Source organism: Canis lupus, chromosome 5, assembly GCF_048164855.1.
Source record: "Canis lupus baileyi chromosome 5, mCanLup2.hap1, whole genome shotgun sequence".
NCBI lineage: Eukaryota > Metazoa > Chordata > Mammalia > Carnivora > Canidae > Canis > Canis lupus.
In genome coordinates this window covers 17,761,036-17,788,260 of record NC_132842.1, presented here as the reverse complement: position 1 = coordinate 17,788,260, position 27,225 = coordinate 17,761,036, and the positions used below count along the sequence as shown (strand labels likewise).

The window sequence follows — 27,225 nt, the reverse complement described above, 5'->3', positions numbered from 1 at the left end:
TATTCATCCTTTCTAATGGCTGAGTAATATTCCATCGTATACATAGACCACATCTTCTTTATCCATTCATCTTTTGATGGACACCGAAGTTCCTTCCACAGTCTGGCTATTGTGGACATTGCTGCTAGAAACATCGGGGTGCAAGTGTCTCGGTTTTTCACTGCATCTGTGTCTTTGGGGTAAATCTCCAGCAGTGCAATTGCTGGGTCATAGGACAGTTCTATTTTTAACTCTTTGAGGAACCTCCACACAGTTTTCCAGAGTGGCTGCACCAGTTCACATTCCACCAACAATGCAAGAGGGTTCCCCTTTCTCCACATCCTCTCGAACATTTGTTGTTTCCTGCCTTGTTAATTTTCACCATTCTCACTGCTTTGAGGTGGTATCTCATTGTGGTTTTGAATTGTATTTCCCTGATGGCAAGTGATGCAGAGCATTTTCCATGTGCTTGTGGGCCATGTCTTTGTCTTCTTTTTTTTTTAAATTTTTTTAATTTATTTATGATAGGCACACAGTGAGAGAGAGAGAGAGGCAGAGACACAGGCAGAGGGAGAAGCAGGCTCCATGCACCAGGAGCCCGACGCAGGATTCGATCCCGGATCTCCAGGATCACGCCCTGGGCCAAAGGCAGGCGTGAAACCGCTGCGCCACCCAGGGATCCCCATGTCTTTGTCTTCTTTGGTGAGATTTCTGTTCATGTCTTTTGCCCATTTCATGATTGGATTGTTTGTTGTTTTGCTGTTGAGGTTAATAAGTTCTTTATATATTTTGGATACTAGCCCTTTATCTGATATGTCATTTGCAAATACCTTCTCCCATTCTGTAGGTTGTCATTTAGTTTTGTTGACTGTTTCTTTTGCTGTGCAGAAGCTTTTTATCTTGATGAAGTCCCAGTAATTCATTTTTGCTTTTGTTTCCCTTCCCTTCATAGATGTATCTTGCAAGATGTTACTGTGGCCAAGTTCAAAAAGGGTGTTGCCTGTGTTCTCCTCTAGGATTTTGATGAATTCTAATATCATATTTAGATCTTTTAACCATTTTGAATTTATCTTTGTGTATGATTTAAGAGAATGGTCTAGTTTCATTCTTTTGCATGTGGCTGTCCAATTTTCCCAGCACCATTTATTGAAGAGAATTTAATGAAGACCTTCATTTTTCCAGTGGATAATCTTTCCTGCTTTGGTAATTATTAGTTGACCAGAGAGTTGAGGGCCCATTTCTGGGTTCTCTATTCTGTTCCATTGATCTATGTGTCTGTTTTTGTGCCAGTACCACACTGTCTTGATGACCACAGGTTTGTAGTACAAGCTGAAATCTGGCATTGTGTTGCCCCTGGCTTTGGTTTTCTTTTTCAATATTCCCCTGGCTATTCGGGATCTTTTCTGATTCCACACAAGCCTTAAGATGAATTGTTCCAACACAGGGAAGAAAGTCCATGGTATTTTTTTTTATTCATAGAGATGCAGAGAGAGAGAGAGAGAGAGGCAGAGACACAGGCAGAGGGAGAAGCAGGCTCCATGCAGAGAGCCTGAGGTGGGACTCGATCCAGGGTCTCCAGATCAGGCCCCGGGCCGCAGGCAGCGCTAAACTTCTGTGCCACCGGGGCTGCCCAGTCCATGGTATTTTGATAGGGATTGCATTGAACATGTAAATTGCCCTGGATAGCATAGACATTTTCACAATATTAATTCTTCCAATCCATGAGCACGGAATATTTTTCCATCTCTTTGTGTCTTCCTCAATATCTTTCAGAAGTATTTTGTAGTTTTTAGGGTATAGATCCTTTACCTCTTTAGTTAGGTTTATTGCTAGTATCTTATGCTTTTGGGTGTAATTGTAAGGGTTTGATTCCTTAATTTCTCTTTTTTCAGTCTCATTGTTAGTGTATAGAAATGCCACTGACTTCTGGGCATTGATTTTGATCCTGCCACACTGCCAAATTGCTGTATGAGTTCTAGAAATCTTGGGGTGGAGGCTTTTGGGTTTTTTATGTACAGTATCATGTCATCTGCAAAGACGGAGAGTTTGGCTTCTTTTTGCCAATTTGAAAGCCTTTTATTTCTTTCTGTCATCTGATTGCTAAGGCTAGGACTTCTAATAATATGTTGAGTAGCAGTGGTGAGAGTGGACATCCCTGTCTTGTTCCTGATCTTACGGGAAAGGCTCTCAGTGTTTCCCCATTGAGAATGATATTTGCTGTGGGCTTTTGTAGATGACTTTTAAGATGCTGAGGAATGTTCCCTCTATCCCTGCACTCTGAAGGGTTTTGTTCAGGAATGGATGCTGTATTTTGTCAAATGCTTTCTCTGCATCTATTGAGAGGATCATATTGTTCTTGTTTTTTCTCTTGTTGATATGATCTATCACGTTGATTGCTTTACGAGTGTTGAACCAGTCATACATCCGGGGGATAAATCCCACTTGGTCATAGCGAATAATCTTCTTAATGTATTGTTGGATCCTATTGGCTAGTATCTTGTCGAGAATTTTTGCATCTGAGTTCATCAGTGGTATTGGTGTAAAATTCTCCTTTTTGGTGGGCTCTTTTGTTTTGGAATTAAGGTGATGCTGGCCTCATAGAATGATTTTGGAAGTATTCCATCCCTTTCTATCTTTTGGAACAGCTTTAGTAGAATAGGTATTGTTTCTTCTTAAACATTTGATAGAATTCCCATGGGAAGCCATCTGGCCCTGGACTTTTGTGTCTTGGGAGGTTTTTGATGACTGCTTCAATTTCCTCTCTGGTTATTGGCCTGTTCAGGTTTTCTATTTCTTCCTGTTCCAGTTTTGGTAACTTGTGGTGTTCTAGAAATGCGTCCATTTCTTCTAGATTGCCTAATTTATTGGCATATAGCTGCTCATAATACGTTTTTAAAATTGTATGTATTTCATTGGTATTGATTGTGATTTCTCCCCTTTCATTCATGATTTTATAATTGGAATATTTTCTAATTTCTTTTGAATGAGGCTGACTAGTGGTTTATCTGTCTTATGAATTCTTTCAAAGAACCGACTCCTGGTTTTTTTGATCTGTTCTACAGCTCTTCTGGTCTCTATTTCGTTGAGTTCTACTCAGATCTTTATTAACTCTCTTCTTCTGCTGGGTGTAGGTTTTATTTGCTGTTCTTTCTCCAGTTCCTTTAGGTGCAAGATTAGTATGTGTATTTGAATTTTTTCCAATTTCTTGAGGGAGGCTTGTATTGTGATGTAGTTCCCTCTTAGGACTGCTTTTGCTGTATCCCAAAGATTTTGAAAGGTTGTGTCTTCGTTTTCATTAGTTTCATGAATCTTTTAATTCTTCTCTAATTTCCTGGTTGACCCTTTCATCTTTTGGCACGGTACTCTTTAACCTCCATGTGTTTGAGTTTCTTCCAAATATCTCCTTGTGATTGAGTTCTAGTTTCAAAGCATTGTGGTCTGAAAGTATGCAGGGGACAATCTCAATCTTTTGGTATTGGCTGAGACCCGATTTGTGACCCCGTATGTGGTTTATTCTGGAGAAAGTTTCACATGCACTTAAGGAGAATGTGTATTCAGTTGCATTGGGATGCAAAATTCTGTATATATAGGTGAAATTTGGTCCAGTGTATCATTTAAGGCCCTTGTTTCTTTGGTGATGTTGTGCTTAGAAGATCTGTCATTTGCAGAAAGTGCCATGTTAAAGCCTCCCACTATTAGTGTATTATCTAAGTGTGTCTTTATTTCGGTTATTAATTGACTGATATACTTGGCAGCTCCCACATTAGGGACATAAATATTCATGATTGATAGGTATTCTTGTTTGATAGACACTTTAAGTATGATACAGTGTCCCTCTTCATCTCTTATTACAGTCTTTCGGATAAACTTTAATTTATCTGATGTGAGGATTGCTACCCCTGCTTTCTTTTGAGGACCATTTGAATGGTAACTTGTTCTCCACCCTTTCATTTTCAGACTGGATGTGTCCTTAGCTCTCAAATGAGTCTCCTGTAGACAGCAAATAGATGGGTTTTTTAATTTTATTTTTTTTCCAGGCCGAAGCCCTGTGTCTTTTGATGGAATCATTTAGCCCATTCATGTTCAGAGAAACTATTGAAAGATATGAATATAGTGTCACCGTAATACCTATTCAGTCTCTGTTTTTAGGGATTATTTATTTGGGTGTCCTCTTCTTTTTACAGTGTTCCCCTTAATATTTCTTGCAGAGCTGGTTTTGTGGTCACATACTCTTTCAGTTTTTGCCTATCTTGGAAGCTCTTTATCTCTCCTCCTGTTTGGAATGGCAGCCTTGCTGAATAAATATTTTTGGCTGCATGTTCTTCTCATTTAGTACCATGAATATATTCTGTCAGCCCTTTCTGGCCTGCCAGGTCTCTGTGGAGAGGTCTGCTGTTAATCTGATATTTCTCCCCATATAAGTTAAGAATCTCTTGTCTCTGGCTGCTTTAAGGATTTTCTGTTTATTTTTGGAATTTGCAAGTTTCGCTATTAAATGTCAAGGTGTTGAACAGTTTTTATTGATTTTGGGGGGTGACCTCTCTATTTCCTGGCTCTAAATGCCTGTTTCCCTCCCCAAATTAGGGAAGTTCTCAGCTATTATTTGTTTAAATATACTTTCTGGTTCTCTCTCCCTCTTGGCGTCTTCTGGAACCCCAGTTGTTTCCTGAGGCTGTCATTTATTTCCCTTAACCTTTCCCCATGGTTTTTAAATTGTTTTTCTCTTTTTTCCTCAGCTTTCTTCCTTGCTATCACCTTGTCTTCTATGTTACTCACTCTCCCCCCCTCATTAACCCTAGCTGTTAGGACATCAGTTTGGCTAGCATCTCATTTAATTTATTTTTAATTCCAACCTGATTAGAGCTAAATTCTGTAGTAACAAAGTCTCTAGAGTCCTTTATGCTTTTTTTCCCCAGAGCCACCAGGAGCTTTATAATTGGGCTTCTGAATTGGCTTTCTGATATCAAATTGTAACCCATTTTCTGTAACTCTGTTACAGAGAGTACTGTTTCGCTTCTTTCTTTTGTGGTTAATTCTTCTAGTCATTTTGTTCAGTGCACAGTGGCTGTGTGAACGGGCTGAGTCAGGAATATCAGTCACGACCTAAGTAAATTTCACCGTAGATGATTCTGATGAGGTCAGAGACCAGAAAATGAAAACGAAGATGAGAACAAAATTAAAGGAAAGGGCCACTAAAGTGAAAAATAAATTTTTAAACAAAGCAATAAAAGATAAAAGGCCAAAAATACCATAGAAGAAGGAAAAAGTAAAAAAATAAAATAAAATAAAACAAAACAAAAAACAAAAGAGGAAAAAGAGAAAAAAGAAAAGAAAAAAGGGAGATGGTGGTGGTGACGAAGTTGTAGTGGAGGGAGAACGTAGTCTACCTGAGGGGTCCTAGAGGTTGATCCTCTTGGTTCTGAGTATATTAAGTTCTGTATGTTAGAAGATGCTCAGTTCTAAATTTATATAAACCAGAAATACATGTAGAGAGCCCCACCAATGACCACCAAAACATAAATGAAATAAAAGAGGGGGGCAGAATGGGAATGCAGAGAGAGTATAATCTCACAGAATGAACCAGCACGGTATACCACTTGGTTCTGGGTGCATGCTGGCATGGTTTAGAAGGTATGAACTTGTGCCATTGTAGAACAAAATGAGGCAGAGAGAAAACACAAAACAAAACAAAAACCATATCTTGTATATATCCCAAAATTGAGTATGTTGTAGGGAATCTAGAAGTGGAAAGTATATCTAGGACGTGTCATTGTAGAAATTTGAAAGTCAAAAAGGAAGCATCTTAAAAATGAAGAGTTGGTAAAATATTGTAGTAAGGTGGGAAAGAGGAAAAAAAAGAAAATTTACAGTCTGATATAAAAACAAGTTGTAGTGGAATAGGCAGGAAAAAAATAGGAGGGGTACCCTCTGGTTCTATATCGTGTAAATCCCTGGACTTGCCCTGGAGCTTTCCAGTGCTGCTCGGTGAACTTGCTCTTGCCCTGACCTTCCAGCTGGTCTTCGGGGGAGGGGCTGCTGTGCTGACTCGCAGGTGTGTGCACCTGGGCGCTGCCCCGCCCCCCTGCCGGGTGTAGGGCTCAGGGGGAGCTGTTGCCCCGGTGAGGCCCCTGTCCCCTGGCAGCCCCGCCTCTCCCAGGCACAGGGTGACACCAGGAGGGACAACCCCACAGGCGGCGGCCAGGTCTCCCCAGCCCTGGAGTCCGCTCCCGCCGTGACCACCGCGGCTCCCAGTCCGCAGGGGCCTGGGTGCTCCCGGGGCGGGGGCGCCGATCTGCACAGGTCGGGGCGCCGGAGCAGGAGCGTCCTCGCTGTCCTGGGCCCTCCCCGCCTCGGCCCGTCCCGGGGCAGCGCAGGATCCCGGCTGTGTCCCCCGGAGGCCTGGGGTCCGGGGCCTGCGCCGCTGGAGTCGCGCTCCCGGGGAGCCCCCTCCGCCCGGAGCCCCGCCCGACCCTCCGGCTGCTCCCCCAGGCCCCGCGGGGCGCGCTCCGGCCCTTTACGGAGATGGGCGGCTGTGGGGCGCGCTCTCCCCGGCGCCCCGGGATCCCGCCCGGGTCCCTGCTGAGCGCCTTTCCGTCCGGGAAGAGTCGTGGGGATTGTCAACGTGCCCGCTTCCCGGGCGGGGCGCCCTGTCCCGAGGCTCTCCCCGGCCTCGGCGGCTCCTCGCGGCCCTCCCCCACCGGATTCTTTTTTATTTTATTGTTTTCCGCCTTCCTGCCTTGTCAGAAGCGAAAAGCCTTCTCTCTGTAGCGTTCTTTACATCTCAGTTCGAATTTGAGGTGTTCAGGATGGTTTGAAAGTTATCTAGGGGTGTTGGTGGGGCCGGTGTGTGGAGGACCCCACTCCTTTGCATCCTGGCCCGCCCCCGTTGCCATTGTTTCAGATGCTCGGGTCAAAGACTTCAAAATCATATGGATTCATCTTTTTTTTACATTTTGTAACTGATGCCAGTTATTTCTATCATGTCTGCCTTTAAAATATAACCAGAATGCCTCGTTTTTATCTCCTCATTACCTCCCTGGTCCAGACCATTATCATTCCTTATCGGAATTTTTGAAATCTCCTTTTCTTGCTGATGTCACCTTATTTTTATCTTTTCTCAGTACAGTAGCCATGGGGATGGGATTAAGTCAGAATTTGTTAAAGCATCCCTAATTGTTTCCAATACCTCAAAATTAAGGCCAAAAAATTAAAGTGATTGCTCTGAGTTTACCTAGTTGTCAGGTTTTCTAGGACACCTCCCTTGATCACCATCTGTGAATTTTCAACCCTACTCTGTCATGCTCTATTCCTTTCTCTTTTTTTTTTGCCTTATTATCATTAAATGAATTATATATGTCTTACCTATTTCTTTTGTTTTTCAATATCTCACCTAGTATCCCTACCTTTCTCACTCACATTATTTAAATGCCATGAAGACAGAGATTTTTTTCTGTTTTCTTTTCCCCATTTTACTTTTCTGTCTTCTTAGAAGACTCTATACCTGTGCCAAACATATAGTGTGTACGCAGTACATCTTTGTCAAGTGAATGAAGAGTGAATGAATGAGTACTTGTTATCCTGTTGTCATAATTTCCTGTTTATAAATTTCCCATGCTAGATTTTAGGCTCCCTATTGGTGAGCACTATATATATATATATGTATGTATTTTATATGTATATACATAATATTTAATGTAGGATGTGTTGAGAAATGTGAAGAGTCTGAAACTTTACTTATAAGCTAGCAAGTTAGCCTGTGTAGTTCTATGGATGCTGCCAAAATAGGTGAGACTTCTGATTCAGAGACTAAAGGATTCATTATTAATGGTGTAACACCCAGCAAAAATGTCCTGTTTGCCTTAGTTCCTCTTGCTCCCTGAGTCCCAGGAGCAGCTCAGAGGGGCCCAGGCTGATATGCATGAGAAATAGGTTATGCATCACAGCTAAGAAAGCCTGTGTTTATGGAACCCAAATCTTATAGTGGGATTCAAGCAAATGTGTCTGACCTATGTTTAAGAGGAGTACATTTTCCTTATTATATTATACAAGATAATAATTTGCCCTCTCTTATAGATGGAGTCACTACCTCTATTTTTCATGAGCATTTACTATTTTAATATCCTTAAAAGGATGGTCTGGAACAAAGGGGCAGTTAATGGCTCAGCTTATAGGACATGCAGAAACACGAGAGACCCTGGAGAATTATGTCCCAATAGTACCTCTGCTGGTCAGATTACAGGAGACCCTTAAAACCATGTGTAGAATAATGTAATTAATAATTGCTACTTCAAATGCAATAATTTTGTTTTTTGTTTTTTTGGTTTTTTTTATATTTTTATTTTTTTTTAAATTTTTATTTATTTATGATAGTTACAGAGAGAGAGAGAGGCAGAGACACAGGCAGAGGGAGAAGCAGGCTCCATGCACCGGGAGCCCGATGTGGGATTCGATCCCGGGTCTCCAGGATCGCGCCCTGGGCCAAAGGCAGGCACCAAACCGCTGCGCCACCCAGGGATCCCAAATGCAATAATTTTGAATGTAAAGTGTTACTGTTTGTGCATTGGTGTTCCTTTAAAAGATTTCATCTATTTATTCATATAGCAGTCTTTTTGATTTCATGGTACTTTTACAAATATTTGACTATTTTATGCCTTAAATAACTAATGAATATTAACTTTTGATGAAGACTACAGTTATTTTAACATTACAACTCCAAAATTATTATAACTCCTTTTGAATGCGTGAAAAAGCCTGAAGCTCAAAGAAATACGATGAGTAGAGAACATATTCTAAAATAGTATGCATAGTTTTAATGCATTTAAAGCTTATAATAACCTCTGCTTAATCAAATCAAATAAAGTAGAACCTCAATGTACTAGAACACTCAAATAACTTTTGTCCTCCTTCATGTAACTTTCAAGGAGGGTCATGAAATCTAGCAAGAAAGAGAGATAAACAGGGAGAGTTAACCTAGTGGACTTACAGTTATCATAGCTACGCCTCAGAGATATTGTGGTTTTTGTTCCAGACCACTGCAGCTAAGCAAGTATCACAATAAAATCAATTCTTTGCTTTTCCAGTGCATATAAAAATTATGTTTGCACTATACCTTAGCCTGTTAAGTGTGCAGTAGTATTATGTCTAAAGAAACAATGTACATACCTTAATTAAAAAGTACTTTATTGTTAGAAAATTCTATCATACAAATTTTCAAGGAGTCATAATTGTTTGTTGGTGGAAGGTCCTGCTTCTACGTTGATTGCTGCTGCCTGGTCAGGGTGGTAGTCACTGAAGGTTGGAGTAGCTGTGCCAATTTGCTAAAATCAGACAGCAATGAAATTTGCTACATCAATTGGCTCTTCCTTTCATGAACAGTTCTCTGTAGGATATGGTGCTATTTGATAGCATCTTACCCGCAGTACAACCTCTTTCAAAATTGGAGTCAGTCTTCTCAAACCTTGCTGCTGCTTTATCAACTAAGTTTATGTAATATTCTGAATCCCTTATTGCCATTTCAACAGTCTTTACAGATTCTTTCCCAGGAGTAGGAATAGGTTACGTCTCAAGAAATCATATTCTTTTTTCATCCATAAGAAGCAACTCCTAATCTGTTCAAGTTTTTCCCCCCACTTTTAAAGGCATCATTTTTGGCATTAGTACTTTTTTAAAAATTTTAAGTTTTTGCTTAGATTCTAGTTGGTTAGCATGTGGTTCAATATTGGTTTCAGAAGTAGAGTACAGTGATTCATTACTAATGTATAAAATCATGTGCTCATCACAAGTGCAACCAATAATACTCATCACCCAATTCACCCATCTCCCCTCCAGCAGCCCTCAGTTTGTTCTCTGTAGCTAAGAGTCTCCTGTGGTTTGCTTCTTTTTTTGTTTTCCCTTCCCCTATGTTCATCTGTCTTATTTCTTAAATTCCACATATAAGAGAGATGATATGGTATTGATCTTTTTCTAACTGACTTATTTCATCCAAGTTTTATTATGAGATTGCAGCAGTTCAGTCACAACTTCAGGTTCTACCTCTAATTCTAGTTCTCCTGCTGTTTCCACCCCATTTGCAGTTATTTCCTCCACTGAAGTCTTGAGCCCCTCAAAGTCATCCCTGGGGTTTAGAGTCAACTTCTTCCAAATTCTTATTTCTGTTGATATTTTGAATGCTTCTCACGAATCACAAATGTTCTTAATAGCATTTAGCGTGGTCAGTCCTTTCCAGAAGGCTTTCAATGGACTTTTCCCACATCCATCAGAGAAATCAGTATCTATGGCATCTATAGCTGTATGAAATGTGTTTCTTAAATATTAAGCCTTGAAAGTTGAAAATGACCACTTGATCCATGGGCTGCAGAATGGATGTTGTATTAGAGGTAGAAAAACAGCATTAATCTCACTGTACCTCTCTGTCAAAGCCCTTGGGTGCCCAGGTGTGTTGTTAGTGAGCAGTCATATTTTGAAACGAATCTTTTTTTTTTCTGAGCAGTCAGTTCAACAGTGGACTTAAAACATTCAAGAAACCATGTCATAAATATATGTACGGTCATCTAGGCTTTGAAGTTCCATTTATAGAGCACAGATAGAAGGGATTTAGCATAATTCTGAAGGGCCCTAGGAATTTCATAACAGTAAATGAGCATTGGCTTTGGCTTAAAGTCATCAGCTACATTAGCCCCTAACTTAGAGAGTCAGCCTGTCCTTTGATGCTTTAAGGCCAGACATTGACTTCTCTCTAGCTATGAAAGTCCTAACATCCACTATGAGGCTGTTTAATCTACATTGAAAATCTGCGGTTCAGTGTGGCTGCCTTCATTAATTCTCTTTGCTACAACTTCTGGATACCTTGCTGCAGCTTCTGCATCAGCATTTGTTGCTTCACCTTGCACTTTTATGTCATAGAGATAGTTTCTTTCCTTAAACTTCATGAAATAACCTCTGCTAGCTCAGACTTTTCTTCAGCAGCTCAACTAATTAATTATTAGGACTTTTTTTCAGAACAGTTTTCAAGTCACAGAAAAGTTGAGGAAAAAGTAGAGATTTCCCACATACCTCTCCTGCCCTAAACACACACACACACACACACACAGAGAGAGAGAGAGAGAGAGAGAGAGAGAGAGCGTCTCCTACATCAGATTTCCCAGCGGGCAGGGGAGGGGGGCATTTGTCACAACTGATGAATCGACACTGATACATCATAATTACTCAAAGCCCAGTATGATCCACTCTTGGTGTGATACATTCTGTGGGTTTGGAAGAATGTGTGGTAAAATCTATTTGTCAATATGGTATCATACAAAGTATTTTCATGACATTGCTCTTGTATTGAAAATACTCTTGTGAATCACCTCATCAGCCTTCCCCCCACCTCTAAATTCTGGCAACCACTCCTCCTTTTACTCTTTTCATATTTTTGCCTTTTCCAGAATGTTAAATAGTTGAAAGCCTACAGTATGGAGCCTTTTCAGCCTGGTTTCTTTCACTTAGTAACATGCATTTAAGTTTCCTCCATGGCTTTTCATGGATTGATAGCTCATTTATTTTTAGTGCTGAATAACACTCCACTGTCTGGGTATAGTACAGTTTGTCCATTCACCTATTGAGGGACTTTTTTTTTTTTTTTGCTTCCATGTTTTGGCAGTTAGGAATTGCCATGTACAGCTTTCTGTGTGGATGTGTTTTGGGCTCCTTTGGGTATATATCAAAGAGTACCCTTCTTTAAATTTTTAAGTCTTTGCATGAGACCCAAATTATCAGCTCCAGTGCTTTGCTCATTTCATGTTTATTTCTTATATATGATTCTCTGTAGGAATCATCTCAAACCATCAAAGAAGTTCTAACAGTGAGTCTGATATAAGACCATCTGATTCTGTATCCATCACCCTGCCAAGGTTCCTTGGCTCCTACATAAATTTAATTTCTTCTCTCCTAGTGAAAAGCTCTCAACGTGACAGTGATAGTGTAGGGTGATGGACCTGTGTGTCTTTCTACCAAATATCCCCTAACATCCTTTCCTTGGGGGTAGCTACTATAATTATATTTATATAACTAATAGTGGCAACAAGAGTAATTTTACTGAAAATAATTAAAAGCTGCTATAGAGTCACTAGGTTTTTTACTCATATCCATAGAAATAGAAATAGACAAATAAGTTTTAGAAACTTTATGTCAGGGACACCTGGGTGGGTCAGTGGTTGAGCGTCCACCTCTGGCTCAGGGCATGATCCTGGGGTCTGGGATCGAGTCCTGCATCAGGCTCCTGTGGGAATCTTGCTTCTCCCTCTGCCTATGTCTCTGCCTCTCTCTGTCTCTCTCATGAATAAATAAATAATATCTAAAAAAATTAAAAAAGAAACTATGTCAACAGATATCCTATGATGAGCATAACAGCTTCTAGCACAAAGCTTGGTATACAATAAACCCTGAAGTAGTGATAACTATGGTTCTTGCAAATTATGCTGTTTCTGATAATGATGATAATTAAGAAAGTCAATAGTGAGGCTCCAGAAAAGTGAACAATCTTTGAACCTCAATTGTTAAAATTTACCCAGAATATTATATCTCTAAGTCAGAAAAGACTGTTTTTTTAAGATTATTTATTCATTTATTTATGAACAACACTGAGAGAGAGACAGAGACTTAGGCAGAGGAAGAAGCAGGCTCCTTGCAGGGAACCCAATGTGGGACTCAATCCCGGACCCTGGGATCACGACCTGAACTGATGGCAGTTGCTCAACTGATGAGCCACCCAGGCGTCCCGACATACAGAATTTTTAATAGCTGTTCTTATGAAGTGTATATTTGGTTAACAGCTAGCTAAATTAATTTCAGCTGGTTTATTACATCTCTGAACAGCTGAGGTGAGTTTTTAAAATGTGTATAGAAATCTAAATATTTGGGAACACAGTATATTAGATAGGCATATTTAAATTTTAGCAGCAAAGCATCTGTTAAAAATTGCTGTCTTTGATGGATCTTATCTAATAAAACTAGAAAATTGCCACAGTGGTTTCTGAAATTTTACCACCATTAGCATATTCATTTATTTCTACATTGGTATCTCCTTGGATAGCAGACAATAGACAATAAGGCTCCCTTTCCAGGTAACTATGTGTGATAGCTATTCCATAGTAGCAATAACTTGTTTTCTTTCTGTATTTTCGTAAAAGAACTCCTGGATCCTTTTTTTTTAAGATTTTATTTATTCATGAGAGACAGAGAGGCAGAGACATAGGCAGAGGGAGAAGCAGGCTCCCCGCAGGAACCTGATGTGGGACTTGATCCCTGGACCTGAGATCATGCCCTGCGCCGAAGGCAGATGCTCAACCACTGAGCCACTCAGGTGTCCCCCTTTGTTTTTTTTTAATTGTCTGAAAAAGGAATCAAAAGCATTACTTTCTCAGGGATTGAAATGGCAACTACATACTTTGAAACCACTGAAATCTAGGTATATTTATGAGTTATTTATATATTATGTATTTATAAACAGAGATGGCCTATAAAAATGTAGTTTTAAATATTCTTAGTATTTTTCCCCTAACTTGTCATAATTATCATTGAAGTGAAAAATCTTTGGATTTCAATCCATTTACATAGTTTCCTAACTCTATGACCTTAGTTAGATTAATAACTTCCCTGAACTTTCCTTTCTTCCTTGGGCTATTGTGAAAGTTGGATCTATATAAAGTGTTTAGTACAGGGTCTATGACATAGGTATCTATTAAATATTAGCTATAATTCATACTATTATTATAACTTCTCAGTCCTGCCTTTCTCTTCCTCTTTTCTAATGGCTTTGTGGAAATTAACTATTTCTTACCTATTTCCTGAAAAGTGGGTCAAATTATTCTGCCCTATAAATATTATGCAATGCATATAATACTTTGGGAAATATTAAGCTCTACAAAATTGGTGGTGAACGTAATATTAATTATAATAATCTTGGTTTTTCAAATTTTAATCTTTTTGAAGTAGCTACTTTTCATATTTTAGTATAAAATAATCTGTAGGAACAATGAAGTCTTCCAAATAATGTCATAGTGGCAGAGAAATAACATGAGTATCGAATAAATTAGGTAGACCTTGGCAATTCTATACTCAATATAGCTGAATAATGCTGTTTCTTTGAAAAATTATTTGGTAAAAATGTAATTTCTTAAATTGATAATTCTGCTTTATTAATTTTTCAGTATGGAAAGCACAACTCTGGGTTTTATTTCTTTCAGATCAGATAGGATCCATTTTTTCCTCAAATGTATCCTTTAATGTACTTAGAGAAGTATAACAAGGTGATTTCAGTTGAGCTTTACGATTCTAAAGTATATGAATACTCCGGAGAGCCATCCTAGGAGTCACATTTTGTTTTTCAGGCTCCAAATGTGACTTTGAAGCAGATAGCTGTGGTTGGTTTGAAGCAATTAGTGGTGACCATTTTGATTGGGTATGGAACTCTAGAAGTAACCTTTTGGCTGAATTTGAGCAACAGGCTCCACCTAGGGATCATACTCCCAACACAACTGAAGGTAATAAGCAAGGAGAGGCTTTTGTTCACCCTTGGTCAGGCCTGTTAAGAGAAAGATAAGCATTTAAAGCTCTATGTTACTGCAACAAATAGTGTGACAAATAGCTAAATAGTGTCAATTACGTTTATGTTGTTAGTGTGAAATGACTCCTTTAAGGGTGGTGGGGAGGGAGTATAGATATGCTTTTGGCTGAATTCACTTAAATTATTAACTTTTTGCATGATTTTCAACCTGGAGGTAGATACTAGTTTAGTTTTCATAAGAGCAAATTTGACTCATCATATTTATTGATTTTTGATTGTATAGTCTTAATTTTAGTCAGACACAGAGCTTAGTACAAGGTTAAGAGGCAGGTGCCTCAACTCAGTCGGCTAACTTACAATTTGTATTTGTATCTCAATAGGGCATTTTATGTTCATTCTGAAGAAAGCAGAAGCTTGTCAACTCCAGAGCCCAACGTTTAGCCAGGCAGGACCTGGATGAATACTTTCCTTCTGGTAAATACTAAAAACTGTGGTCAGCTACCCCAGCAACCCGGTGGTTGCAGGCGTACTTCTGCACTTGTTAGACTTTATGATTTGCCCTTGGTTTGCCTTTAAAAATAGGTACTGTTATATTTATACAATTAGCATTTTACTTAGAAGCACATTATCAGTATTTGTTGTGTTCTTTCTTTAGATGAAAGAGACTCTTTCCCTCCAACAGTGGATTATAATTTAATTAACTCTGTCTCCTCTGTTCTAGATGGAACTCCTTGAGAAAGGCTCCCAGGGTCCTGGAGCCAGAGTATGCACCTCAGCAGATAAGCTCTCACATATGAGCAGCAATGATTACTGCAAGAAATAAAGGCGTCCATTGTAGCTAATTATTAATCAACGGTTGACTGAGTGGAAGAGCCTATAAGTTAAATATTTAGTCTATGCAATAAATCATTTCCATTCCTTGTGTTTGTTCTTTTTCAGGTTTTATGACCATGGTCTGTCAGTGGGAGCAGCTGAGCTACAGCTACATGTGGAAGATTCCAACGACTCTACAGTACTCTGGAGAGTATTGTGTAACCAGGGCAACCAGTGGTCACAGGCCACTATTCAGCTTGGACGCCTTACTCAGCCCTTCCATTTGTCACTAGATAAAGTCAGTCTTGGCATTTATGATGGAGTCTCAGCTATTGATGACATCAGATTTGAAAATTGTACCCTTTCTCTTCCTGCAGAGAGCTGTGAAGAGCCGGACTTTTTCTGCTGTCGACGCAGCAAGGCTTGCATAGAAAAACTTCTGTTATGTGATTTGGTAGATGATTGTGGTGATCATACTGATGAGGTTGACTGTGGTAAGTGCTTTGTTGTTGTTGTTGTTATTATTATTAATTATTATTATTATTTTGGTCCATCGTATTTTTACAGTGGAGATCTTGATTTGTTCACTGTTTTCTAGCCAATCAAGGCAAAGACAGGAAGCATTGTTCCAGAGTTGACGACCGTGATGAGTGGTTGATTAATCAGGTTACCGATATTTGTTATGTGGACTTATTAACTAGATACTATAGATAAAGTGTTAACCACAATGACTGAGTTTCAGATCTCATGGAATTTACAGTCTAATTGAGAAGTAGATATTATTCAAATATTGTTTTAAAAATACAAACTGGAAGCTTTGATGGGAGATACGGAGAGGAGTGCGGTGACTTTATAATAATGGTATTAAACTTTCTAAAGGAGATGACTTAGCTGAGATCTGAAAATAAAAAAGTCAAAGCATATATATGCAAAAGCCCTGATATGTGACCGTGTAGCAGATGGAGGCCAGCCAGTGCGGTAGGAGCGAGGAGGTGAAGGAGAGATAGGGTGCAGTATAAGGACAGAAATGTGAAGGAGGCCAGATTTGCAGATATTTATAGTCTATATTAGGAAAGTTTTTCTTCATTTGAGGGTTTTTAAGAAGGAAAGTGGTATAATAAAATTGGCATATTAAAACATGTCAGTGTAGATACAGAGTGATAAGTGGATTGGAGGAGAGTGGATTTGGGAGACCCATCAGGAGGCCATTGCGATAATCCACTGAGGAGGGGTGGGCAGCCTGTATCACAGCGGCAGTGATGGAGATGGAGGGACTGATGTTTGGGGAAATACTTAGGAGGGACATTTGATGATGTTTTGGCTATAGGGAGCAGGGAGTGCTGTGTCAAAGGTAAGTCTTGAGTTTCTGGTTTAAATTACCAGAAAGTTTATGGTATCTGATGATTGTATACATTTTATAATTTAATAAACCTAGCACCAGGTAGTGCCCATTGCACTTGCTCCTGAAAATGAATCAGAAGCTTATAGCTGTTTTTTACTTCAATTACAAAATCAATCAGAAAAAGAATTTGCATCTTTCTTTGTCCAGAAATAGCAACAATTCTTAAAATTCAAGCTATATGCCTATTACATTGAGAGGCTAATTATAAACCAAAGTGAAGCCATAAAATGCTTGGTGCATCATAGGAAACACTGCATTAAGAAACTTCCATATAAATTATTGTACAGCATGCTGCATATATGTGATCTTTGATACAGTCAGGTGGATTGAAGTCAGAATTACCATGCATCTCATTACACAACTAATTCTTTGAGTGGATATAAATAAAGTTGATAATTTAGACAATGGCTAACATAAGAAGTGTAACTTGTCCCCAAGGTAATTTATTTTTGTGGCTTTAGAAAGCTTTTTCATCTTTCTGAAGCTCTCCGAAGCCCACTCCTCAAAAAAAAAAAAAAAAAAAGCAAATTATCCTTAAAACTACTATTAACTTAGATGGAGTTATGTCAGTACAACTATAATAATCAAAATACTACTTGTGACTAAATATTAGTGAAAGAGAACAGTAGTGGTATCAGAGTGTCAGTTTCTCTCGCAGCTTTCCATATAAATGTGTTCCTGGATTCCATAGAAAGCATTAGGCATCCAGAAATCTATGTTTTATTTCCTAAATCTTCCTACGTTTAGAGATAGGGTTTTTTATTTGAAGGTGGAGCTACGTGCATTCCCTTTCAAAATAGAGATTGAACATACAGTCAATATGAAGACAGGCAATATCAAAATCTGTTGGCTTTAGTGCCCGTTTTATGTCAAAAAACTTAGCAGCTTGACATTCTCCTTCTGCTCCACAGCCAAAGATTGACACCCGGAGAGTATGCTGTGGGTCCCCAGTTCACGTCACAGCTGGGCTTGATTAGTCACAAGTGAGGAAATATCAAACAAAAGCTCATCTCCCATTTGACATTTACTCACTGGGCTCCCATCATTAGTTCTAAGCTCCTGTTCCGTGGTTTTCAAAGACAGATGATTTGTTCTAGCCCGGCTGCATTTATCCACATTTGCTTATATTTATTGTTTCAGAATATTTATTCCCCTTTGGCACCAAGTGCATTTACTAAGATGAATAGTGAAAGGACAGCTGACATTTATATGTTTAAAAAATATTAACTTCGGTGAATGAAGCTAAAATGTAAAACTATGCATTAATTCTAACTCCTGTTCCTTCTACCCAAATAATGCTAAATGTTTTTATTCTAAAAACAAATCCTTGTTGTCAACAAAATGTTCACATCCTGAAAATGACTACATTACTATATTCTGGAAATTGTGGTAGATAAGCTAGGTGACGAGGGGCTAGTCAATCCTTTATAAGTGCTTTGAATTCTTCTAGTGCCTGGAAGGAGTTTTAAGCTTAAAAGCTCCAGCTCAAAGGAGCTGCAATCCAGTGAGAAGAAAAGACTGCCTCTCAGGAGATGCTGCCAAGAGCCCGCAGCACAACAGGAGGCATAAATAGAGAAGGAGAGAGGAGTGAGGTGTTTAAGGCAAGTGGGGAAGGTGGTGTATGCTAAGAAAAGGCTGGCCAGGGACAAACAGGAAGTTAATTTAACTTGGGAAAGGTAAAGCTTGAAAGAAGAGCTTAGATTTCAGTTTGGATTAAATGAGCATGTATGTACAGGAAGAAAATGATAAATTGCCATGGAAGGCAGAAGAATGGTCTTTCTGGCACTGATGGAGGGAAATGTGGAATTGGGGCAAGATGAAACCAAAGGGAGGAGTTTTTCAGCCTGAGGTCTGGAAAATGCTGGCATCAGGATCATGTTGATACTTGTTAAAAATATGGATTGCTCGGTCCCCCATATCTAACCAGGTAGTGCTGGTATGGAGCTTCGCCATGGAGCAAGCAATTATGCTGTACACATCAGGTGATTCTGAAAGATTGGACTCTATTAAAGTATGACTCTTCAGTTCTGCATGTTAGAATCGCCAAGGGAGATAATGAATTATCTTGATGTTCAACCGCACTATTTGTGGCAGTTCAGTCAACATCTCCGGGGGGGCTAGGGGGGCTCAGTTGGTTCAGCATCCAACTCTTAATTTCGGCTCAGGTCATAATCTCAGGGTTGTGAGACTGAGCCCCTGTAGGGCTCTGTGCTCAGTGGAGAGCCTGCTTGAGATTATCTCTCCCTCTGTCCCCTGACCCCCCTTTTCTCTCTCTAAAATAAATAAATCTTTTTTTTTTAAATAAATAAATCTTTAAAAAAATAAATCAACATCCCTGAAGATAAGTTCTGGAACTTCATGTTTTTTGTTTTGTTTTGATTTTTAACATTCACTGGTGATTGGGACATTTGGCTAAGGCTGAAATCGACTGAGCCAGAAGTTTATAGTATTGAGTCAGTCATGGTGCCCTCATCATTTGCATAAAGTTATAGTGCTGGAAATGGTGAAGGATGGGTATAAAAGGCATTTGGAAAATAATGGCTGAAGTAATGCCCCCCCCCCCAGTCTATAAAATATTATTACTTGATATAAATCTAGGATTTATTCACTTTTTAAAAACTTTTAGTGTCGCATTTAAAAAACATTAAAATCATTAACCTTGGCAGGAGCCAAATATCAACAAGTATTCTTAATCATGTTTTTTGTCCTTAATTATTTTTTTGTTGTTATTTCATGCCAATTTCAGTACCTGAGTTCCAATGTAACTTTGAAAATGGAATCTGTAACTGGGAACAAGATACAGAAGACGACGTTGATTGGACCAGGAAGCACGGTCCAACTTCAACACTTAATACAGGGCCAATGAAGGCTCATACCTTGGGCACAGCTAAAGGACACTATCTCTACATAGAATCTTCGGAGCCACAGGTTTTCCAAAACAGAGCTACTTTACTCAGCCCTGTCCTCAATGCCACCGATGCAGGGGGCTGCACCTTCCGCTTATATTACCACATGTTTGGAAAGCATATTTATAGGCTGGCCATCTACCAGAGAGTTTGGAGTAACACAAGAGACAGCTGCTGTGGCAGATATTTGGGAATCAAGGCAACAGATGGATGAGGAAACGCCTCAATCTTTCCAGCAGGAAGCCTTTTCAGGTATAGATAATGGCTTTCGTAATGTGTATTTAAGATGCATTCAGAATGTCTAAGGAATATGAAAGATCACTATATCCTTGAATTAAAAGCCAGTGGAATTTGGTCAGAGTTATTTGGAAGTACATTTATCATGCAATTAAGGTTGTGCCAAAGCATGTTAAGTTGCTTTCCTCTTTGACTACCTCCAATAATCTGTGATTAAAATTTCTAAAGGTGGACACATGGCATTGGCAGCAGCTACAGGTCCCTCTGACTTTAAGTCATTTTTCTCTTGAAATAAAAAATCTGGAGGGAAAAAGAGTTTTGCGCAATATATGGTACTCTGCCAAATGTTCAGGTTCTAAAATCTGTGATTTTTAAATATTCCATCAGACTTTTCCACCTTTTATAGGTAAGCAGCAGAAATTCAAGAAGGGTGCATGCTGTGTTGGAGAATCACACAGCTACTCTGGGGCAGAGCCAGAGGTCTAGCTAGGTCTCCTCACTCCTGCTGAAATATTCTTTACTGTGATTCTCACCTACCTTCTCCTAAAAGGAAAACTTGGGGGCAGCCCGGATAGCTCAGCGGTTTAGCGCTGCCTTCAGCCCAGGGGCTGATCTGGAGTCCCGAGATCCAGTCCCACCTCAGGCTCCCCGTGAGGAGCCTACTTCTCCCTCTGCCTGTGTCTCTGCCTCTCTCTCTCTCTCTCTCCTCTCTGTGTTTCTCATGAATAAATGAATAAAATCTTAAAAAAATAAATAAAAGGAAAACTTGGAATGGTGGGTTTAAATGCTTACGTGGCTTTTAAGATTTTATGAAGGCAATTTCTATTATCTCTTGGATTCCCTTAGCAATTCCCTGAAGTGGGTAAGTCAGGATCTTTTTTATCAGTTTTACAAATATGAATAAAACATTTGGAGAGGTTGTTATTTATATCTGGCCAAATAGATGGTGCACAGCAGGATGGGGGCTTGGAATGGAATCTGCAGTTTCCAATTAATTCACATTCATTCCCTTTCTAATATATCATACAGCCTGTCATGTGTAGGAGGGTCGAATATTCTTTTTCTCTTTGCTCCAATAGATCTAGATGTAATATACAGGGAGGAACTCCTTACCACTCCTGGCTAAACTTTTTTTTTTTACATGTACTGAATTTCTCTGTTCCCTTATTTAAAGCGCTGTTTCAACCTAAATATCTTGAGAGCCATGATAGAGGGGCGTCTGGGTGGCTGCATCAGTTAAGCATCTGCCTTGGGCTTGGGCCATGATCTCAGGTCCTGGGATCCAGCCCTGCATTGGGCTCCCGCTCACTAAGAAGCCTGCTTCTGCCTCTGCCTGCCACTCCTCTTGCTTATGCTCTCTTTCTCTGTGTCAGATAAATAAATAAAAGCTTTTTAAAAAGCCATCATAGATATACGTTGTATATGACTCACTAAAGAATATATTGAAATGGGTGATTTGTCCAGATAGACACAGGCGGAAATTATGAGAACTAGTCTGCTATATGTAGAGTGTTATTTTGCTGTTCAGCCATGTGGCAGGTGCATGTAATCACAAGAAATGAAATGGAAGGAAGGTTCTTCGACTTTTATTTAATAATGGATCACCCACTTCAAATTTAATCAGATGAATTGTAAGTTGGGTCAAACTAGTATCCTTCTGATATTTACTCAAGAGTTGGTTGCCAGGAGAAAATCACCTTGGCAAGGGAGCTGTTTCACATTCAGATGAACAGAGAACTAACCAAGGAATCCTTTAGTTATGAATCAAAAATATAGAAATTGGTGTGTGGAACCAATTTTGGGTTATACATGCAGTACTCTGTTTTTATCCAATGGTTCTTCTAGGCTTTATTTTTTTTCCAATGACATTCAGGCTTGAGAAGGTAAAATCAGATTGTGCTTGTGGTGTAGTTAAGATAATAAAAATTGGGTCCAATTTCAGCGACCAGAGATATTCCTTCATTGAATAATAAGTATACAGAGTTGTGGTGAGAGCAGAAATAACCAAGATTTTACTTAGCTGTGATATTGTAGGTGAAATTAGCTAGTGTCAGTCCAGCAGGTAATGTGCTCATTAAATGTTTGTTTAAAAGAAAAATCCAAGGATTTTTCAGGAGCTATGTATGTATATATAGTTGACACACAAGGTTACATTAGCTTCAGGTGTACAACATAGTGATTCAACAAGACTATATATATATATATATATGTTTTTTATAAATATAAATATATATATATATATTTTTTAAGACCATATATTATACTATGTTCACCACAAGTGTAGCTACGGCCTGTCCTGACACACTGCTCTTACACCATCTTTAACTGTATTCTTCACGCTGGGCATTCATTCTTATGGCCTACTCATTCAATAACTAGAAGTCTATATCTCACACTTCCCTTCACCATTTTGCCCAACACCCCACACTCCTCTCCTGTGACAACCACCAGTTAGTGGTCCGGATTTATGCATCTCATTTTGCTTTTTGTTTGTTTACTCATTTTTAAAAACTTCCACTTAAGTATTTGTCTGAGGTATTTCACTTCACACGATACCCTCTAGGTTAATCCATGTTTTCTCAAATGGCACACCTCCTCCTTTTTATGGCTATATGATATTCCGTGTGTGTGTGTATGTATATACATAATACTTTCTAATCCATTTGTCTATTGGTGGGCATTTAGTTTGCTTCCATATCTTGACTATCACAAATAATGCTGTGGTAAACATATGGGTGCATACATCTTTTCAAATTAGTGTTTTTGTGTTTTGGGGGTAAATAATAGTGCATTATTGGATCATAAGATATTTCTACTTTTAAGCTTTTGAGCAACCTCCATACTCTTTCCACAGTGGCTGCTCCTCTTGCATTCCCACCAACAGTGCAAGAGGGTTCCTTTTTCTATATGTCCTGCTAAAACTTTTTGTATCTTGTATTTTTGGTTTTAGCCATTCTGACAGGTTTATAGTGATATCTCATTGTGGTTCTAATTTGCGTTTCCCTGATAATTAGTGATGTTGAACATATTTTCATGTGTCTGTTGGCCATCTATATGTATTTGGAGAAATGTATGTATGTCATTTGCCCATTTTTTAATTGGATTGTTTGGCTTTTTTGGTATTAAGTTGTATAAATTCCTTATATATTTTGGATATTAATACTTTATTACATATATCATTTGTAAATATCTTCTCCCATTCAGTAGGTTGTCATTTTGTTTTGTTGATAATTATATTTGCTGTGTAAAAGCTTTTTATTTTGACGTAGTCCCAATAGTTTATTTTTGATGTTGTTTCCTTGCCTCAGCAGACATATCTAGAAAAATAGTGCTATGGCTGATGCCAGGGACATTACTGCCTGTGCTCTCTTCTAGGGTTTTTATGGTTTCAGGTCTTATGTTGAGTTCTTTAATCCATTTTGAGTTTGTGTGTGGTGTTAAAAAGTGGTCTAATTTCCTTCTTTTTCATGTAGCTATCCAATTTTCACAGCACCATTTATCGAAGGACTATCTTTTCTCCATTGCATATTCTTGCCTCTTTATTCATAGATTAATTGACCATTTAATCCTATGTTTGTTTCTGAACTCTCTCTTTTGTTCTTTTGATTTATGTGTTGATTTTTTGTACCAGTACCATAGTTTTTTTATTAGTACAGTTTTGCAATATATCTTGAAATCTGGAACCATGACACTTTTAGCTTTTGTTATTCACTCTCAAGATTGTGTTGGCTATTCAGTCTTTTGTGGTTTCCTACAAATTTCAGTATTATTTGTTGTAGTTCTTTGAAAAATACTTGGGATTTTTCTAGTTCCGTAGACATGTTAAATTGTTTATTGGAGCTTTATTTTGATTCTTGAGGTAGGCTGATATCCCTATATATTTCTCTCTTAGAACTGCTTTTGCAGCCTTCCCAAAATTTTGGACCATTGTGTTGTCATTTATATTTGTGTCTATGCATTTTGTTATTTCTCCTTTAATTACCCTGTTGACTGGTAGTATGTTGTTGAGTCTCCATATATTTGTGACATTTTCACTTATTTCTTGTGATTTATTTCTAGTTTTATAGCATATGATCAAGATATTTATAATTGCCATATCCTCTTATGGATTAATCCCTTTATTATTTTGTAATGACCATCTTTGTCTCTTGCTACTCTCTTTGTTTTAAAGTCTGTCCTGTCTGATATAAGTATTGCCATCCTGGACTGTTTTGTTGTTGTTGTTGTTGTTGTTGTTGTTGTTGTTGTTGTTGTTTTGCTTTTCCTTGTATGGTGAATTTTTTTTTAATCCTTCATTTTCAATCTTTATGAGTCTTTAGGTCTGAAGTGAGACTCCTGTTGGCATCTTTAGATGGATATTGTTTTTCTTTTCTTTAATATTTTACTTATTCATGAGAGATAAACAGATAGAGGCAGAGACATAGATGGAGAAGCAGGCTTGCTGTGGGGAGCCTGATCCAGGACTCGAACCCAAAACCCAGAGATCATGACCTGAGCCAAAGGCAGATGCTCAGCCACTGAGCCACCAACGTGACCCCAATGGATATTGTTTTTCTTATCCATTCTGCCACCCTTTTATCTTTTGATTAGAGCTGTTAGACCATTTACATTTTTTTTATTTTTTTAACCCTTTATTTTTTATTTTTTAATAATAAATTTATTTTTTATTGGTGTTCAATTTACCAACATACAGAATAACACACAGTGCTCATCCCGTCAAGTACACCCCTCAGTGCCCATCACCCATTCACCCCCCACCCCCGACCCTCCTCCCCTTCCATCACCCCCAGTTCGTTTCCCAGAGTTAGGAGTCTTTATGTTCTGTCTCCCTTTCTGATATTTCCCACACATTTCTTCTCCCTTCCTTTATATTCCCTTTCACTATTATTTATATTCCCCAAATGAATGAGAACATACAATGTTTTCCTTCTCCGATTGACTTACTTCACTTAGCATAATACCCTCCAGTTCCATCCACGTTGAAGCAAATGGTGGGTATTTGTCGTTTCTAATGGCTGAGTAATATTCCATTGTATACATAGACCACAGCTTCTTTATCCATTCTTCTTTCAATGGACACCGAGGCTCCTTCCACAGTTTGGCTATTGTGGATATTGCTGCTAGAAACATCGGGGTGCAGGTGTCCTGGCCTTTCATTGCATCTGTACCCTTGGGGTAAATCCCCAGCAGTGCAATTGCTGGGTCGTAGGGCAGGTCTATTTTTAACTCTTTGAGGAACCTCCACACAGTTTCCCAGAGTGGCTGCACCAGTTCACATTCCCACCAACAGTATAAGAGGGTTCCCTTTTCTCCACATCCTCTCCAACATTTGTGGTTTCCTGCCTTGTTAATTTTCCTCATCGTCACTGGTGTGAGGTGGTATCTCATTGTGGTTTTGATTTGTATTTCCCTAATGGCAAGTGATGCCGAGCATTTTCTCATGTGCATGTTGGCCATGTCTTTGGTAGCATGGCAGGATACAAAATCAATGCCCAGAAATCAATGGCATTTCTATACACTAACAATGAGACTGAAAAAAGAGAAATTAAGGAGTCAATCCCATTTACAATTGCACCCAAAAGCATAAGATACCTAGGAATAAACCTAACCAAAGAGATAAAGGATCTATACCCTAAAAACTATAGAACACTTCTGAAAGAAATTGAGGAAGACACAAAGAGATGGAACAATATTCAATTCTCATGGATTGGTAGAAATAATATTATGAAAATGTCAATGTTACCGAGGGCAATTTACACATTTAACACAATCCCTAACAAAATACCATAGACTTTCTTCAGAGAGTTAGAACAAATTATTTTAAGATGTGTGTGGAATCAGAAAAGACCCCGAATAGCCAGGGGAATTTTAAAAAAGAAAACCAGGGATCCCTGGGTGGCGCAGTGGTTTGGCTCCTGCCTTTGGCCCAGTGCACGATCCTGGAGACCCGGGATTGAATCCCACGTCAGGCTCCCGGTGCATGGAGCCTACTTCTCTCTCTGCCTCCCTCCCTCCCTCTCTCTCTCTCTCTCTCTCTCTCTGTGACTATCATAAATAAATAAAAATTTAAAAAAAGCTTGTTTAAAAAAAAAATAAAAAAGAAAACCATAGCTGGGGGCATCACAATGCCAGATTTCAGGTTGTACTACAAAGCCGTGGTCATCAAGACAGGGTGGTACTGGCACAAAAACAGACACATAGATCAGGGGAACAGAATAGAGAACCCAGAAGTGGACACTCAACTTTATGGTCAACTAATATTCGACAAAGGAGGAAAGACTATCCACTGGAAGAAAGACAGTCTCTTCAATAAATGGTGCTGGGAAAATTGGACATCCACATGCAGAAGAATGAAACTAGACCACTCTCTTGCACCAGACACAAAGATAAACTCAAAATGGATGAAAAATCTAGATGTGAGACAAGATTCCATCAAAATCCTAGAGGAGAACACAGGCAACACCCTTTTTGAATTCGGCAACAGTAACTTCTTGCAAGATGCATCCATGAAGGCAAAAGAAACGAAAGCAAAAATGAACTATTGGGACTTCATCAAGATAAGAAGCTTTTGCACAGCAAAGGATACAGTCAACAAAACTAAAAGACAACCTACAGAATGGGAGAAGATATTTGCAAATGACGTATCAGATAAAGGGCTAATTTCCAAGATTTATAAAGAACTTATTAAGCTCAACACCAAAGAAACAAACAATCCAATCATGAAATGGGGCAAAAGACATGAACAGAAATCTCACAGAGGAAGACATAGACATGGCCAACAAGCACATGAGCAAATGCCCTGCATCACTGGCCATCAGGGAAATACAAATCAGAACCACAATGAGATACCACCTCACACCAGTGAGAATGGGGAAAATTAACAAGGCTGGAAACCACCAATGTTGGAGAGGATGCGGAGAAAAGGGAACCCTCTTGCACTGTTGGTCGGAATGTGAACTGGTGCAGGCCACTCTGGGAAACTGTGTGGAGGTTCCTCAAAGAGTTAAAAATAGACCTGCCCTACGACCCAGCAATTGCACTGCTGGGATTTACCCCAAAGATACAGATGCAGTGAAACGACGGGACACCTGCACCCTGATGTTTCTGGCAGCAATGTCCACAATAGCCAAACTGTGGGAGGAGCCTCGGTGTCCATCGAAAGATGAATGGATAAAGAAGATGTGAAAGGGAATAGAGGGGAAGGGAGAAGAAATGGGTAGGAAATATCAGAAAGGGAGGCAGAACATGGAAGACTCTTAACTCTGGGAAACGAACTAGGGGTGGTGGACGGGGAGGAGGGCGGGGAGTGGGGGTGACTGAGTTGTGGGCACTGAGGGGGGCAC

General features: G+C 39.2%; 2 protein-coding genes and 1 long non-coding RNA gene across 3 annotated transcripts in view; 2 read left to right on the top strand and 1 right to left on the bottom strand.

Moving 5' to 3' along the window:
* Positions 1-27,225, top strand: part of LOC140633127 (coiled-coil domain-containing protein 144A-like) — a 606,261-nt gene that overhangs the window by 420,486 nt on the left and 158,550 nt on the right.
* Positions 1-27,225, bottom strand: part of LOC140633291 (uncharacterized) — a 50,132-nt gene that overhangs the window by 11,838 nt on the left and 11,069 nt on the right. The gene's annotated exons all lie outside the window — the stretch shown is intronic.
* LOC140633092 (MAM and LDL-receptor class A domain-containing protein 1-like) overlaps positions 6,502-27,225 on the top strand; it is a 28,822-nt gene continuing 8,098 nt past the window's right edge. The window contains exons 1-4 of the mRNA XM_072825133.1: positions 6,502-6,628; positions 14,349-14,501; positions 15,418-15,831; positions 19,486-19,897. Coding sequence (XP_072681234.1) covers positions 6,502-6,628; positions 14,349-14,501; positions 15,418-15,831; positions 19,486-19,859 — 1,068 coding nt within the window. The 3' untranslated portion in view covers positions 19,860-19,897. The remainder of the gene's footprint in view (positions 6,629-14,348; positions 14,502-15,417; positions 15,832-19,485; positions 19,898-27,225) is intronic.